Source organism: Cygnus atratus, chromosome 3, assembly GCF_013377495.2.
Source record: "Cygnus atratus isolate AKBS03 ecotype Queensland, Australia chromosome 3, CAtr_DNAZoo_HiC_assembly, whole genome shotgun sequence".
Taxonomy (NCBI): domain Eukaryota; kingdom Metazoa; phylum Chordata; class Aves; order Anseriformes; family Anatidae; genus Cygnus; species Cygnus atratus.
In genome coordinates, this window is record NC_066364.1 from 31,173,268 (window position 1) to 31,191,402 (window position 18,135).

At 35.9% G+C, this 18,135-nt stretch overlaps 1 protein-coding gene across 1 annotated transcript in view; it reads left to right on the forward strand.

Moving 5' to 3' along the window:
* The window catches only part of COL19A1 (collagen type XIX alpha 1 chain), a 192,935-nt gene that overhangs the window by 99,260 nt on the left and 75,540 nt on the right, over positions 1–18,135 (forward strand). Inside the window, exons 12-14 of the mRNA XM_050709490.1 lie at positions 1,206–1,259; positions 1,991–2,026; positions 14,109–14,162. Of these exons, the coding sequence (XP_050565447.1) occupies positions 1,206–1,259; positions 1,991–2,026; positions 14,109–14,162 (144 nt within the window). The remainder of the gene's footprint in view (positions 1–1,205; positions 1,260–1,990; positions 2,027–14,108; positions 14,163–18,135) is intronic.

The window sequence follows — 18,135 nt, forward strand, 5'->3', positions numbered from 1 at the left end:
CAGATGTTGCTTATCATTTTCATGCCAGTTGTCTCTATCTTTCCAATTACTGCAAAGCGAGGAACAGAGTTTGCAAGGGCAAAAAGGGGGCTGGGAAGAACTTAAGTTAGTAAACCCTTATTCAGATGTAGATGAATCATTTCTATCCTTGACCCATTTAACCTCCACAGTAGTAATGATGTTGGCCTACTTGTGAACTATCTAATTGTGATTCGGTCCTGCATTGCCCACGTTATTGCCATTTGGTTTCTAAATAAAATCTTTGAACTCATAGAGCTTTCTCTGACTCGCATCAGCAGTGTTCTCCTGTGGCATGTCTCTAAAACACTGATCAGAGGGAAGGTACGAGACAGAGCTCTTGGCTTAAACAAGAAGTAGTTCCTGGTAGGTTGTTCCAACATCAGAAGAAAGGTTATTCCATACTGCAGAGTGGCTTGAATTTGCTGGGTATATTTCAAAACCACTCGCTTTTCCATGTGTTTTGAAGCAAGGAGAAGACAGCAGAGATTATAAGAAATAAGAATTTTTCTTTTTGGGGTGCTTCTGGTGAGACATGTTAGTGGAATAGCCATGTTGTGAAATTACTGCGTTTGCAATGTAAAAGAGTAGGTAACGTTTTTGGCTTCTCCAGCTGAAGGCAGAACTGGTAAGAGAGGTACAAAGGACTTGGTGATTTCTGTAATTCCCTTCTCAAACACTGGTGAAAATTAGAGTATTGGAGGTTATGGCAGTTGCTCTGAGGTGAACCCTGCTGCAGTTCACCAGCTCAACATTGCTAACTGAAACCCAGAAACCACAATGCTCTGTCCACTTCTACCATTCTCAATTTTAGCAGAGTTGAAGAGAATGTGCTGTGGGACTGGCATTTTATTTATCTTTGTTGAATGCACAAGATATGCACCTACTGAAACCTCAAAAGAATTTTGCATTTCTACATGCTACTTGCCATAAAGTGGCACAGTCAAGGTAGAGAGTTTGGCTTTGTATATTTAATTCTCTGTTGAAGATGCATGTGGTCTTTTGGTAGATATTTCTCTGTTCACAAAATAATGAAAATAAAGAATTTATTTTTTAATTTTTATTTCTGTTATGTCCTAATATTTTAAGGCTTATTTGGTTAGTATATACTAATTCACAGCAGTAGAGGATTTTGTCCAACAGTTTCCAAGGATGATAACCAATATGCATTCTTCTTTTTTGCCCAGGGACTCAAAGGTGACCCTGGTAGTCCTGGCTTGGCTGGTCCCAAAGGAGAAAAGGTACTTCTTTTTTTTTAACTTGTGAAGTTGCATGTATATGTGAACGTGCATGATATTTCTTCAATATTTAATATACTGCCTTAACTATGTATGATAAACACACACTGCTGCCATTTGTCTAGCGTAAGGATTGAAGAATGTAAGTACAGACTAACTGTAAATAAGGAAGGCAAGCAGTCTTTATCACTACAGAAGGGGGAGAATCTTCTTTTGAAAGCAATTCAGAGCAGGAACCTAAATTACATGTTCTGAATTGCTCTCTTGGTGCTCTGATTTGCTCCCATTGACTGCACCAGAAGGTCTTGCAGTGAGGTTCAGACCTCAAAAAGCTATTTTGTGAACATTTTACAGTCAGATGTCTTTACGTGTAGGAGCAGTCACACTGACTTCAGTGGCCACCTTATGCATATAAGTGGCAGCTTGTAATTTAACATGTGCAAATGTGTTTGCAGGATTGCTTTTTGTAAACTGGGATTCATTTATGCAGAGGTCTATCTGGTGTTGGTTTTGGCTTTGTTGTTTCATTGGTTTTGTTTTTTCATTTAACCTATGGAGAATTGTCTGTACCTATGCAATTGCTGAAAAAAAAAATCACTTTACTCATATATTTTCATAACCAGAGAATGTGTGATGACTATACTGAATTTACTTAAGCTATGGTGCATATCCTCTAAAATGCCTAAAGGTTTAAAATGAGATTGCTCATTTATTTACTGTCCTGTTTTAACCAGGGAGATGTGGGACCACCAGGACCGATGGCCTTAAGTGTAAGTACACATTAAAAAAAATAAAAATAAAAAAATAAAGGAAATCGGTCAGAAATGCTGCAGTTTGTAGCTTATTTACAAAGTAAATACTTCCATTATTAAATTTAAGAGCCAGGGCCCTCTCTTTAGAATGCCACTACATTTTCAGTATGAATTGTGAAGCAGGGAAAAGGGAAATTTATAAATGTAAAGAAAATAAGCATATTTAAAGCTTCTTGTTTCCCACTAAATACTAGCAAGAGTAAATTCACTTGATATTTTTAGTGAACAGCATTTTTCAGTAAAAGTTTGCAGAAGTAATTAGTACTTTTTAAGATACTGTAATTATTCTGTTGTCTGGTTGTGTTAAGAACTTTGTTATGACTTCAAAGTCACATATATGACACAGTATTATATATCTAGCATAAAAATGTTCAAATTTGATGGACAGGACCTTATTGTCAGAAAGTTAAGGGGGATGGATAGAGGTGAGTATACGTGTATGGCTGTGGAGGTCAGCACAGGTGGACACTCAGCACTTCCACAAACAGCACCAGCGGTCTTGTCCTGTTACTCTTTGGTTGATCACAATGAAGGTCTGGTTGTGGGAAATATATATACGCAATGTGCATCCATCCCTCCAGTAGCTGGGCTGACACTCGGCCTGCCAAGCAGTTGCCCCTCATCCCAGTCTTTCCCTAGTCACTGGCACCCAGACGTTCCACTAAACATCCCATAAATAATTCTTGCGCAATCCCAAAATACACTTCCACTGTATCCTGTAAAGTGTCTGATACCCCTACATGGTAATGCCCCTCAGTCTGAAAAGCCCTCTGGAAAGCTGCTCCTGTTGACTCACTGTGTGTTTATGCTCTTCCCAACCTCCTACAATTAGTGACTGCTTCACGTACATGCTTTATGTCACTATATGCTATTTAATTCTGATGTAATATCATAGTCTGTTCTCTTTTCATGACAGACTATGACCCTTTAATTAGTTGTCACTAAAACACTGTTTTCCCCATTTGACATGGATTTTGTGGTGATAAAGTGATAACAACAGAAATTCACGTATCCAAATGCTGTTCTAGAGGAGGGGGTGAAGTCTCCATTTTTTACTGCGTACAGAACAAAGTATTTTGAATCAGGAGCACAGTTTTTACTTGTAGGTGCAAAGTATATTCCAAAATCTTTGATCGTGCTTCTTTAGCTTCTATAATTAGATAGTCATGTTATTAAATGCTTTATTAATTGCTTTCATCAGTTCATGAAAAATGTGAATTTTTCTTCATCTAATATCATCCATGTAAGTTTCAAAGCATGTTTTTAAAGTTATGAATGTTCAGTAACTACCTTCTTATCCAAATGAAGCAATTGCAGCACTAAAGGGAGAAGTTTACTGCAATCACAAAACTGAGAGTTTATAGGTTAAAACTTGGAAATTAACATGGGAGCTATATAACTCTGTGGGAAATACAATTCATTCTTTCATGAAACACATCATACACTTCTGGTTTCTTGCATTACATAATAATGCTGCTACTGATAATTAAAATAATTTTAGTAATGTCTTAATTGTACACTATTTGAATTTTGATGATTCAAAGGAGACAGGTGATAATAGTTGAGGATAATATACGCAGCAGTATGAAACTTTCTTTATCCAAAAAAAAGTTTGGAGTTTGTCATTTAAAATACTTTCAAATTTAGGTGTTTACATGTTTTGGTTTTGACATCTATATAATCTTTGTATCTTACAAATGACCAGACATACATAACAAGCACAGACTGAAAAGAAAAAAAAAAGTAGTGTCACATTATAATGACGGAATATCACTTACTAGATTTTTACACAGAACATTAATACAGCCATTTAGTTTCTTTTATTGTTTCTACAGTTTTCAGAGGGGGCATAAAAAAGCAGACAAGTACCTCCCTTTCTTTATAGAAGTCTGTGTATCAGACTCCAGAAGTTTTGCAAATTCTATTACTAACTGATTTATTCCCTTTCTTGTAACTTACCTACAAAAAAAAAGAGTGAGATAAGACATAATGATTAGTTGTCTTTCAAGTATCAAGAAAAGATTTCTTGAGTATGGATCTAAGAGTTTCTGTGCAAGGATCTGATACATACGGGTGCAGCAGAAGACAAAATTTTGAAGATTCTATGACCTGTGTATTAGTTGTATTCTGGCTAGATAGTGCTATAGACAGAGTAGAAGATGTTTTTAATTTGCTTGCAATGATCTGTGCCCCAGGCGTGTACAAAGACTAAAGATAAATGCTCCCTAGAACTCTCCAAGGTTTATAAAGCTTTATAAGCTTTATAAAAGTAATACATTTTGTCTGATCCAAGTGATTCTTTCCACAAACGGAAATGAGAATGGGCCTCTCGGTAAGGACAATCCATGTGGGTGACAACAATTGATAATGATGCAAAAGAGTGGCAGAAATAAAAACTCCTGAATTCCAAGGCTATAGTTCCACAGCATATGAATAGCTCTTCCCCTAGAGTCAGTGTTATGAACTACTAAATTCATATGGTTCTGTTGTCTTCAGTTAAAATTGTGTGCACTTAGCTTTACTAAGAGTCATATTCAGAGTTTAGTAGTGTGTTATTGAAAATCACAAGCTGCTTTCAAATTGACTGAACTCAGTCTTTCTATACATTAAGTGATCCCCTTTCATAAACTGGACTGTCAAAGAATTACATTTCTTTCATTACAAAATGCTGTGCAATGTTTCAGGTCAGTCAATTCAGGCATAGCAAGATGGCAGTGCATTGGTACAGCCACTGATGGTTGTCATCATACTTAGGGAACATTTTAATTTCATACAAAGGAAACATTTAAGTTTTAAGAAAAGCAGGCACAAGTCTTTAGAGGGTTGTTAGTAACTGAAGTACTGAAATATTTTTTGTAGCTGTCAACTGATAGAAGAGATGAGACTGGGTGTGAATAAGTTGAGCAGTTTGAAGACAGATTACAACACTGTGGGAATATATGGCCCAGCAGGAAGTCTTTCTCTCTCTGCCATTGTAAATAGTCATGGGTTTCTGTTGGCAAGAAATTAGAGATGATGAATGACATGAACTGTGGTGGCTAAGGGAAAATCCATTCTTCAGACTTGTTTTTTTATTTGTGTGACTTCTGTGTGGTCATGACTTTTACAATATATAATCAGGAAAGGGAGATGTCTTGCTGTGAATAAGTAATAGGTCAGATAATATCAAGGTTCACGTGTCACTGAACGTAAACTTACTCTGTCAGGACCATTTATGTTGTTACAGCCAAAATGTGACATCAGTGTTTCAGTTATGAGTCTTGTAAAATCTGAGTTTTAAAATGTTCCATTTGTTTCAGACTCAAGCATAATATTGTAAATTTATACTCTATATCATTATCATCATTTCTAATTTTTCCTAATGTTAAAATGATTTATTTCTTTTTATCAAAATACAAAATGAATTATTATGTTGTAGGACAGGGAAGGAAGAGAGGTGATAATAATGATGCACTAACATTGTTAGAGCTAAGTCCAAAATACATTTGGGCATGGAGGGAGGAAATATCCAAAAAGACTTAGTTTGGTCAAGCCAGAAGTCTGGGCCTGGGTCATTTACCTTCTACCTCAGCACAAAGGCCACGTTGATACAGGTGGGAAATTACGGTGTTACAGAGCTCCGCTGCCCTGTGAGGCTCTTCCATTCATATTCATATCCATAGAAATAATCCAGTGGTGGAAGAAGCTCTGCCATTCATGCCAGTCTCAGGATGAACTAGAGCATCTGCAGGGCTGTGCAGGGCCAGAGCATTTTTCCCACACGCAGGCCTGTACCACAGTCCTGTCCCCATCATGGGGAGCATGAGCATGACTAAAAGGCTGAGGCTGCTTCATTGCAGTGACTCCCAGACTCCTTGGTTGTCCTTAATCCATGCCCAGTTGTTTGTAGGTAATCTGCAAAAACACATAGCCATAAGTAGTAGTAATTGTGAAAGTCTAAAGGGTGTGAGTGATCCTGTGTCTCAAAGGGCTCAGGAATTCCTGGGGAGTACTAAATCATGTACTGCTCAGAAGCACAGTAAGAGTTCTCTGCCCACCAGCATGAAAATATGCAGGACAGAATGAAGTTATTTGTCCTTGGAGGAAAAATCTGTCAGTGTTTTAATAGATAGGTATAGCCATTGTAGCGTCTCTAACGAATGAGGGATACTTCGACATAGTATGGATGGCAGAATTCATAAATACCCAACAACTGTAACAACCTATCAGGCAAATGAGCCTATGCTAAACTGTGAGAGGGGAAATAATGCTGTGATTTTTTAAGAAGCATTTTTTTTTATCAGTTTGAAATTGAAATTTCATAGATCAGAAAGCGCATTGCTTTGAACAAAGCACTTAGAGATGAGTTATCTTGTTTAATGTCATTTAATGGTAAATCTCTACCAAAATGCTAAAGCATGCACACTTAACAAAGTGTCTTACAGTAATAGCAGGGAGTTCAGAAAGAATTTAAGTATATGCCTGGCTGTTTCTGTAGTTAATAGACTTGGGATTAGAATCACAGCCCATGTGTTTCAGTATGGTTTTTTAAGGCAAATATGGAAAGTCCTGTTAATACAATATCATCATTCTTGCATGATTAGTTAGAGGAAAAAAAATGGCATTGTAGTGCAAAATACGCTCAGCTGCAAAAAGAAATAGATAAAAAATAGGCTTTATGTTAGAATCCTACTGAAATTAGTAATTACAGGAAGTTTTAAGTATTTGATTCATGCATTATTCATACAACTAAATTTTAGTGGCACTAACTTTGACACATGTGCATATTTAAGTATATTTAATGTGGCTTTAAAGTTTTTATATGTTACCATGGAGTCAATTAACATTACGAGTGGAGATGCACATATTTGTCTCCTCAGTTCTGGTAGTAGTTTTATAAAGGAGTAGTCCAAAGTCATGATTGATTCTCATCCTTTATTTCTGCTGTCTTTAATTTCTCTGCTAGTTTAACTTTCTGAAGTGCTGTATAAGTACCAGGTCTCTTTTCTTCGGTATTTTTCAAATTTCTTATAGCACATTTTGGGAATACATTTTGAAATTTTCTTCCTAATTTTACCTGCTTTATGCAGTAATATGGTTAGTCTCTAAAAGTGTAAGTTCCCTGATAAATTGTATCGTAATCGAGGAGCCTTTAGAGAATAAGGGGCAGAGATTATACCATTCTGCTGGGCAGTTTTATCAAAAAGTGACATTTGGCTTGAGAAGCTAGCGACTGTTTTCTGAAGTGACACAGCTGGCTAAGCAGCTCCCTCTCTCTCTGGTATCCACAGCTTAAGCCTGTGCATGTCGTGTCAGAAGAGTGACAGGTGAGGGAAGGTAGCGCAGCAATCTCTTGTAAAATATATGATAACTATTCCTCTCGACATTCGATACGCTGCTTTTAGTTCCTGAGGAAAACGAGTGTCCGTCTGTACGTTCCTGTGAACCTATCCCTTTCAGGAGTTATAAAATAGTCATCCAGATGGCACCAAGTGTTTACGCAGAAGCCAAGGCTTAAGTCAGCCACAGACAGCAGTACCCAAGACTTGCTTACTAAACAGATAGTTGGAATGTTGGCTCCCGGGGCTGGTTAAATTGGGCCGAAGGGAGCTGGGGCACAAGTGCAGCGTGAGCCGTCTGCAGGGGGAAGCTGCAGGTCCAGGCCCAGGCAAGTTCTGTGGTCGCTTTTAGCCATTCCCTCAGTAAACAAACATCAACAAGGGGTTACTCAGCTTTCCTCTCATAGCTTCTCTAATTATTTGTGTAAAGCTAAAATTGTAATTCATGCTCTCCAATATTTCCTGGGAAATGCCTTCACAAATTCAATGATAGTGTAATTTTTTTCACATAATGACAGTTTTTTTCACATAATGACAGGAACTAAAGGAGAGCAATACTAGGTAACTAAAGAAAGTATAGACAGAAAATTATATTTTCACTCTAATTATCTTATTTTCATATATAGCCCTCTATGAAAAATCTGAGTTATAACTACTTGAGCTTTTTACTGGGGGTGTATTAACTTCATAAAAATACCAAACAGTTTAGTTCTTCTGCATTAGATATAATGATCTTTAACTCTCACAGTATAACTTACAAATATTCTTTTTTTTTTTTTGTGAAATGCTTTTTAAGTATGGAAGCAGATCCTATTAAGATTACCCTATTTAGTGAAACAAGATGTTTTAGCAATTTCAATCTGTCTTCTGTGTGCAGTAATACTGATACTGAAGGCATAAGTGAAAATTCATGTCTTGGCCTCACAGAAGATTTATGTTTTTCAAAAATTCACAGTCTCCTAAATTGTCATGAATAGAATTTATATGTCCTTCATTAGAGGAATGATTAGAGAATAGTCCCATATGCTTTTCTATTCACAGCAGATGTCAGTGTAAAGAATCTTTTCAAATTACTCCTCAGGAATTTAAATGATACTTTTTTTTGCTTAGCAGATAAACCCAGGTCTATTAAAAGTACTAGGTACATAAAGTGTGAACTTCTGTGAAATTAGTCTTCCAATTTTCTTTTGAAATTATTGTCTCTGAAGCAAAATAAATTTCAGGTGAAGTTACCAGAGAGAATTACAGAAATGACCAAATCCTAAGAATAATGAGATCAGTGAGAATATATTTTCTGTTTGCATCAGTAATAAATTATCATAAAAAAAAAAGTATCTGATCATGTTTTCTTGCAGTCTGAAATATTTACTGCTAAATTCTGTCTCCTTTTCCACAGAAGTAAGTGGGCTGGTAGCAGTTTGAAAGCAAAAAAGAAAAAAAAAAATGATGCCGATTCCATGTCAAACTCAAGACCAAAGCAGTATGATTGTTGCAGTAGCAGTAACAGGCCAAAAACAGGGTCAAAATGTTTCAGCTTTCCAACCCAAGTTAATTCATTAAGGATGTGAAGGAAGGTCACGTTTGGAAATGTTGACCATATATACAAATGTTGCTGACAGCAATAGCCCATTCTTACAAGGGAGGAAGGCACTAGTTTCCCCACAACATGCAGTAAAAACAAGCCAAAGAGGAAAATACTCTCAAAACAGGTTAAAGGGTCACAGTGAAAATCATGACCAGCAGAGTAGATCTCTTGCCTGGTAACACATCCAGATCAGAAGATGACTTGAGATTTAATTGAACGGCATCTGGATGCGTCTTGTCAGTTTTTTCTGCATAGCTGGGACATTCTTGCATGAGTGCAGCAGCAGCAGTACCGTCCATCAGAAGAGCGGTATTTGGACAGGTGGGGAATGCCCTTTGGTTCTTTCAGGCTGCAGCAGGTTACCATGATCACATGTTCTGTTACTTCAGGAATCAAGTCACTTTTTACTGTACTATTGATTTGTGCAATTTTATACTGCTCTATTCATGGACTTCTCAGAGGGATCATCATAAACCTAAATCAGTCAGTGTGATGTTTTTTCTTTATCCTAGTGAGAACTGTGTCTTGAATAACTAGGTCAAGTCCCTGCGCTGGGAATTGCCTACCGATTTGCTTGTAAAAATTAAAAACAAAAATTCTACTGTTGGTTTTGTTTCAGTGGAACTATACCAACTATAGCCAAATAATGTCTCTTATAGCTGAGTATTTTTAAAGTAGCAAGTTTTATGATTATAAAAGCACATATTCAAATGGTAAAAAATGACCTGTTCTTACATTACCACATGTTGCTTCTACATACCTAATTAAGTTTTTATCTGTGTCTTTGCTTGACTTGTCTCATGCACTTTCTCCTTGTCTAGCAGCATTTATTCCATAAAAAATGAGGTCATTTATATGCTGGAATTTGCAAGGCACAAAATTGGGTGAGAATAGTTTATGTATAGAATACAGAAAACGGTCTGTAAAGGTGTATAATTTTTTCATGTGTGTGTGTGCGCCTTAATTAGACCTTTCTTCTTATTGTTAGCATTTGTATACTATCTCTAATTTGTGTAGAGAAGGAAAGTCTTCTATGCTCAGAATCTATTTCAGCAGCGCAACTTAAGAGTGCATAAGGCATCTGTCTAGCCTGCTTCAAAAACAATCAGCTACATTTTGAAGCAACTTTCAGAATACTAAAAATACACTGACTTGTAAAATATTGTTTTAAACATGCTTTTGGCATCAGATGTAAGCTTCCGGAGGAAGTAATACAAATAACAACTTTAAGTAATTTCAGTCTTCCACTTCAGCTGTTCTATTTTGTGTTGGTTTTTAATTCACCAAGAGGTCACAGTAAACATTTTGCTTTTGTTCAGAATGTGTTCTTAGGTTATTCTAGAGTTATTCTGAGCTATTAAATTCACAAACCAAGTCTCCACCATGTCTCTGTAGATATTTGTCTTGATGTAACAAGGATTTTAACATGTTTTCGTACCTGCACAGTCACATGGCAGGATTCCAGTCCTGTAATAAGCAGCTTCTGGCAGTTACATGCCAACTAATACACTTTAAACCGATACCTTATGAAACTTAAAATAGCTTAACTGTCTGAATTGTGATTTTATATTTCTACCATTTCCAAACACATTTTTCTTCTACCATCTAAAGTTTAATAATTCTCATTCGTTTTTATCTGGCCAGAAATATTATGTATTAAAAATATTTGTAGGAATTAACACCTTTGATGAGATGCAAGTTCTTCTAAAAGCTCAGTTTTTCTACTGTAACATTTTTTAAATATGTTGTTTTTTCTCTCTTCCCTTGACTAAATCTTAATCTGTTTTGATGATTGTTTTCTTTAAACAACTATAAGCTTGCTTTTTCTGTCTAGCGTAACAACCAGCATCTTTTCCCTTGCCAACAGTTCCCATTAGTTTACCTCTTTATAAAGGAATTTGCCAGTTCCCACTCTTAATTTTTTTTTCAAGATGCTGTATGACCCTCTTGTGTCTCCCAGTGTATCATGTTTTATCTTTCATAGCTATTCTCACTCATTGTAGTAGATTTTCTGCGTTCATAGAATCATAGAGTATCCTGATTTGGAAGGGACTCACAAGGATCATTGAGTCCAACTCCTGGGTCCACACAGGACCACCCAGAAATCAAACGGTATTTCTGAGAGCTTTGTCCAAATGCCTCTTGTACTTGGGCAGGTTCGGTGCCATGACCAGTTCCCTGGGCAGCCTGTCCCAGTGCCTGGCCACTCTTTTGGTGCAGAACCTTTCCCTAACACCCAACCTGACCCTCCCCTGTCCCAGGTCCATGCCGTTCCCTCAGGTCCTGTCGCTGTCCCCAGAGAGCAGAGCTCAGCGCCTTTCTCATGTCTCACTTTATGCCTTGTGCTATTCCTGCATCTCCTTTTGCTTTTTGCCATACTCATCCTGTTGCTGATGCAAGACTCAGGTTGGAAACTGACACAATAATGAATCATTTTGATTGCTTTGGTTGTTGTTTACTTGTGGAGACAGTACATGTGAAATAGATTGCTTTCTGATACAAACACTTTAAAAACAATCAACATCATATTCTATGAGGCCATGTGACTGTCTCTTTCTGTCTGTGGAGATGGGTTCCTTTGATGGGGTTTGCATACTACCTGTGTCTCCTATAATTTGAAGGAGTGGAGAACCTGATCTTTGATCTCCAGAGATCTCTGGGAGATCTCCAGAAGTTAAATAGGAAAAAGACCAAAGTAGAAACCTTGGTGTGCCTTCTTACAAATTAGTCTTCTTTTCTGTGCCTGAACTGTTAAATTCATTGCCAGGTTTTATAGGAATTTAACAGGGGATGTTTTATTCATCCCTTTAGAGAGATTTCACCATTGAGAAGTTTTATTTTCATTCCTTCTGCAGGTTTCTTCTTCAGTTATTTTTCCAGGATCTCATCCAGTGAATGCTGAATAATGATAGCATTGCTAAGTCATTACCATTGCTAAGTTATTGCAGCTTTGCAACCATGTTATTTAATGCAGCCCATATTGTCCTATCACTTTTTAAACTGAAGATCCCACTGAAGTTAGTGTGAACTTTTACCTCAGATTCAATGTCAGGATATGGCTCCTTGTACAGAGTAGTCCTCCCTGCGTAGTTACCAATTGTAAGCAGCTCTCCTCCCTTTCCTTGAAGATAAACCTTCTTATCTGGTTCCTTTTTCTTGACAATAATATTGTAGAGAGAAGAAAAAGAATAAAAGTAGGTCTAGAGCAAAAATGTTGGCTGTTAATTATCATTATTGTGCAGTTATATTGTTGTATAATTCTTAGCCCCTTGGAGTCTTATTGTACGGATATGTGAGGCTCAGTATTTCCTCCTTCATAAAACAGACATTACAGGCTTTCATTTCATTCCCATACATAAAATTGTCACAAAAAATGAAATATTAACAAAACAAAGCTTCACCTCTTCCTGGATTCCTAGAATTTCTCTACAAAGTAAAACATTGCTAATAGTTGAACAGAAAGGATTCTTAGCAAATTTTTGAACTACCTTGAGGAAGTACAAAAGGCTTACAGAGTTCATATTCACCTATTGCTTTATGTGTTTGTGCAAGTATATGCTACATAACTGCACTGTAGTTAACTCACTGGGATTTATTGGACACAACATTGTCATGCATATACCAGTTCCATAAACTTTTGGAAAAAAATGGAAACAGCGTGCATAAATTTTGTAAAAGATTCTAAACCTTTTCTTGTTTGTATTATGTGCTGAAGGGAAAGAAGAAATATCTAGTGATGAAAAAATGTCTGAGGTATTCAGTGGCTGAGTAGAGAAAGGATAGGAAAAAAAGAACCCTTGAGCTGTCTGCTTTAATTTACAATTGAAGTCAGCCTTCATTCTAATAAACTGAAGATATCCATTGAAGAAATATGAGCTAGCAACTTCTATATGCTCACTTTCACCAGTCTGTCTTGGGAGATCATAAATTAACTTTTTATTTTTTTTCCTGGAAATCTGGACATTTTTTGAAAACATGATTCTTACAGGGGTTCAGTTTACCCTTATTGGTGCAGTAAATCTGCATTATTGATTCTAAATAAGGAGTTCAGAATTTGGCCAAGCATATAACTCAGGCTGAAGTATTTCAATTTGAAGTATATTGAAGTAATACCCAAGTCTGCATAATTTAAATGGTTAAAAATGTAATATTTTAGTATTTCAAACTGTTAAGTAAACTAAACATAAATTCTTGATTTTTTGATACCCTGTAAGAATATGCAATATTGCATTCATTTAAAAAAAATTATAGGAAGTAGATCTGCTCAGTGCTCTTTGCTGATTACATTGAAACTCATTTCATATTCCTTGTTGCTATAATGGAAATTGGATAGCTTCCTTGAAGTCATTTTGAAAAAAAAAAAATTGCTCCAAGGTGACTCATAAATTAAGGGGGAGCAGTGTTCTAAGCACAAAGCTGTTATGTGAAGGCTTTATGATTATATTGTACATTAATCAGATACAAAATTTATACCCCCATGCCCCAGAAACAGTCTGTGATTCTGTGTCTGCAGAGTCAGCCTTGCACTGAGTTCAGAAGGAAGGCTCAGACATATTCAAAGTACCCCAAACTCCTGCACCTGGTTAGGGGAGAGAGGAAGACAGAAGTGGCTCTGAAGGGTTTTGAAAAGCTCAGCCCAGGCACACAGAGGAAACTGCAGAGAGCTGATTCTTACAATACAGAAAGCATAAGGCTGCCTGCTATATTTAGTCTCGCTTCTCTCCCCTCCCTTCCTTTCCCCTCCACATCCAGGGCCTATGTTAGAATTTGAGTTGTAAAGTTGTCATTCACTTAACATAAATTGTTTGCTTTCTTATGGCATCCGAACTTAACCAGATAAATAGATTTTCACACAAAACTGTAGCTAAATACATTTATAATTGCTTAAGTAATGCTGCTGATTCATCTCTCTGATTCTAAATGATTCAGCATCTATATAAAAGAATACGATTAATAATTACAGTTTGCATTTTCTTCCTCACACCTGAATACAACAGTCCCCTGGAAGATGTGATTACAACCAACCTGCTTTTATTAGAAATAAATGCTTTGTCTTGACACCTGGCTCACTTGTATAGAATAATACAGGATGAAAATAATATTGAATGTTATATTTGTTTAATGTTTGCATTTTCAGGGTTTGCCAGGGCTGGAGGGTCCCCAGGGTCCACCTGGCAAAGAAGGTCAAAGGGTGAGTAAACTTTGTGAACAACTGGTGTGTGTGCTCACTGACCTTGATGTGTGACTTCTTTCTAAGCACTAATAAAAAATTGAAAGGTAGCAGCTGAGTATGAAGCATGCTGACAACAAAATGAGCTTTGACATTTGAGGTTTCTCTTCAGTTGAAGGAGATTTAACAATTTAAACCATCTAAAATGTTTTAATGACTGGCAGCACAGATGTAGATATTGTCTTTTGTGCAGTATGCTTCTGCTTTAATTTGAAATGAAAGAATACTAAAACTGCTCAGGAGATTTAGTTTTCTTGCAGAAATAGACCATACCTTACTACATCTAGGATATATGAATGTAAGATCATTATCTACAATGTTATCAGAATCCAGAGCTAATGACCCAAGTTTTTTTGTAGATGCCATTATGCAAGAGTCAGAGCCTAGCGTATATATACAAAGAAGAGAGATACAATAAGAAAAAAACACCAACAGTGGAGATTATTCCCAAGGCATGAAATAAACATTTGGTTATTGAGAATTTTATTATAATGAAATAATTGGCTGATTTCCTTGTGTATATTATGCTTTCACTTTCCCTGACCTCCTGTCTTTGGTACTTAAAGTGGAGCAGAGAATGAATATTGATGAACCTGATATCTCAAGAAATAACTTGAAAGTTTATATCCTATTTTTCTCCTTGGGAGGATATTCATACTCAAACATTTCTATATTTTTATGAATGAAATTGCACCCAGTTCATGGTTTTAAAACTGGATCTCTCAATAATTCTGGTTACTTTAGGTATCATAATGTTGAGTATATCAGTTAAGTTATCTAAAGTGGAAGGATTTAGTATTATTGACATTAGTCAACCACAATGAGTTATTAAAGGCCAGTTTAATAATTCTAGTAGTGACTGCTTCCCTGGTATAACATAAGACCAGATCTTGAACAAAAGCTTTGAGGCCTACAGGCCTACTCAATGCTTTTTATTGCTGTTTTCTTTAAGTTAAAAAACTATTAATGAATTTCACATAAGTTAAACATGAAAATTTGAAAACTGAGATTATTTAAATTTCAAAGGAAGGCTAGAGAATCCTTTCAGAAAAAAAAGACGATGTAGTAAGGGAGAATCAGAAGTTATGTGGTGAATATAAACATGGGATTATGGACTTGTTATTAAGGATTTTATAATTACTATGACTCTTACTGTTATGCAGTTAGATACCCAGGATACTGAAAGGCTCCAGATACGCAGTTATAGTACACTTTTGTGTGTTTTTATGTGAAGCATTCAGTCTGCAGACATTCAAAGTTTCTTAGTTCTCCTTTAGGGACAATTATAAATATGACTATTTTAGAAGCATCACTCTTTGAATTTCTTAATTTTTGAGGCAGAGATTCAGAATGAATGCATAGTATTATCTATAATTTTGGAGAAATTCATTTGGAGATGCCCTTTTTATTTTGCAGTGGAAATTAGGGGATTGATAAATTTATCATGGCCATTTCCTATCCACACATAAAAACTGAACTGCTGTCTCACTCCAATATATTTAAAAACAGGAGTGCTGATTGTTTTATAATCTCAGCCATGCACACAGTTGCCCTGGGCCAGACAATGGGAACAGCAGACTTCAGACTCACGGCATCTGTCTTTATCTTTCTGCCAGTGAGATGTTCACAACAATACTCATTCTGCTGGCCACCCCCACCCAAGCTTTAATAACGTAGTTTGCAGTCTTAATTCAACTCCCATGTGCATTTGCATTTCCAATACATTTAATTACACAATAACATACTGTTTGTAACAAGATCTCTGCTCTGTTTAATGACAAACAGGACAGCACATATCTAATGGCTATTAAATATTCCTTTTTATTTAATTATAGATGTCATGTTCCTTTGTTCTACTTCCAGCAGATCATCCAAATCTTTCACATTATATGAAGTTATTGGTTTTGTCATGGGCTGTATTTGGAGCATTAAAGCATAATATCGAGCATTAAACTAACTGATGATTTTTCTTCAACATATTGCTCAGATGTAAAGGTGTTATTGTGCCTATTTTGCAGACTTGAGCTGTAACATACTAGGGGAAAGAAGCACCCAAAACTTCTGAAAAAATCTGTTTAATTTTGGGTGCCAAACCTTGAGAACCTGACATTTTTACTCTTTCCATTTGCATTGTATGTGTCATATTTCAAAATTTTAATTCCCACTTCAGCAGCATTTTTTAGTGTTCAGCTCTTTTGAAAATTAGGCTGATATTAATAGCAAATTGAGAATTGTTAAGTGTGTAAGTTAGAGACCTCTGAATACACTAAAAACAAGATCTAAGGAGCAGAGGAAAATTAACAGTGTTAATGATGTTATGTCAAAAACTCAAAAAAACTTTTAAAAGACTCATGACAAAGCTAGTGCTTTAGATAAGTGACAATACAAAATGAGTTAGAAGGGGAAGAATAAAAGCCATGCCAGTGGGTTTTTCTCCTGTTTGAACTGGCCTGAGCCATGCATTTTTTTTTCAGAGTGTTTTTAAGGGGGATTTTGTTTTATCATTCAAGATCACAGAGCTTATTATTAGAACTACTAACAAATATGAATGATGGGACACTCCCCAGAGTGGGCACCAGTCACCTTATTTTGACTACAGTGGGGACCTAGGGCAAATGTACCCCTCTGCTGTATTAAAAAGAGTAAATCTGGGTAGTAGCATTTCTTTCATCTCATAATCTATATTGAAAATTACATAGTAATATATATATATATATATATTAGAAATTATATCTTTATATATAATTATACATATGCATATTTATGTATAACTATAATAAATGTAAATTGTAGATTTTAGTTCAAAGTTGTGCCAACCTTTAAATGCTTATTGACACATATATTGACATATATTTGGAATTTGCTTAAAAGCACAAATTTACATCACTGAATCAGATGATGGCTGTAGACTATTTATTTCAAGAGCAAGGGGAAATCAATGTATTATTTCAAATAAAGCAGTAAACACTTTTGTCCAATTAATGCATTGTAGGCACAGTTACATTGTATTGAGTGAATATTTGGTTATTAAAATAATATATATTTCATTTTCTCTGGCCTGGTCATCTGTTGTATTTCTGTTACATGATCTCGCTGGGATATGATCTTTCTCCCTAGTCAATGAGCAGTTTTTAGCATGTTCTTAGGCTTGTAAATGATGGTACACAAATAACTCAGCCATGGAACTTGATGATAGAAGTGTGTACAACAAACACATTAGTAGTTTAGTATATTAGTTATGTTTATGAGAGTAAATTCATCAGTTCCCACTTACTGGGACCTTTTTACTCTCATCTTCTTTGTTATGCCTTCTCATTGTGCACTTACTTTTCCCTTTGGTCACCGAAGCCAGTAGAATCATGGTCCTTCATGTTTCACTTTCTTTCTAAGATCTCTCAAATTTGCTTTCCCTCTCCCAATCAACAGCTCATATATATGGACCTTGCTTCTCACTTCAACTGTGAGCTGAATTATGTGACAGAGTATGTATATGTTTAAAGTATAATTAATGCTCTTCCATCCAGGAAATAAAAAATAAAAATCATGGAATACCATAATAACATGGTAGTGAGCATAATAGAAAGAAACAATGCCAAATTAAAGGAGAGGTGCAGAATGCATTTCCACCTGCGTTTCCTCCTGCATTTCCGCCGGTGGCAGAAACATTTATCCCAATTTACTACTTTTTTTTTTTTTCCCCTTGGGAAAGTTGCTCAAGCAAGGTCTCATACTTTCATATAAAGCATTTTCATTGGTACGGTGTAAAAGATCCTGGCAAGTAATCTTTTCTAAAATAAATCATTCTTATCTTCATTATATTGACCATCTTCACTAGAATTGCTATCGTTAATTTTCTGGAAAGATAAAAAATAGTGAATTGATGCTATCTAAATATCAATACAAAAGAAAAAATATTACACATTAAGATAGATGT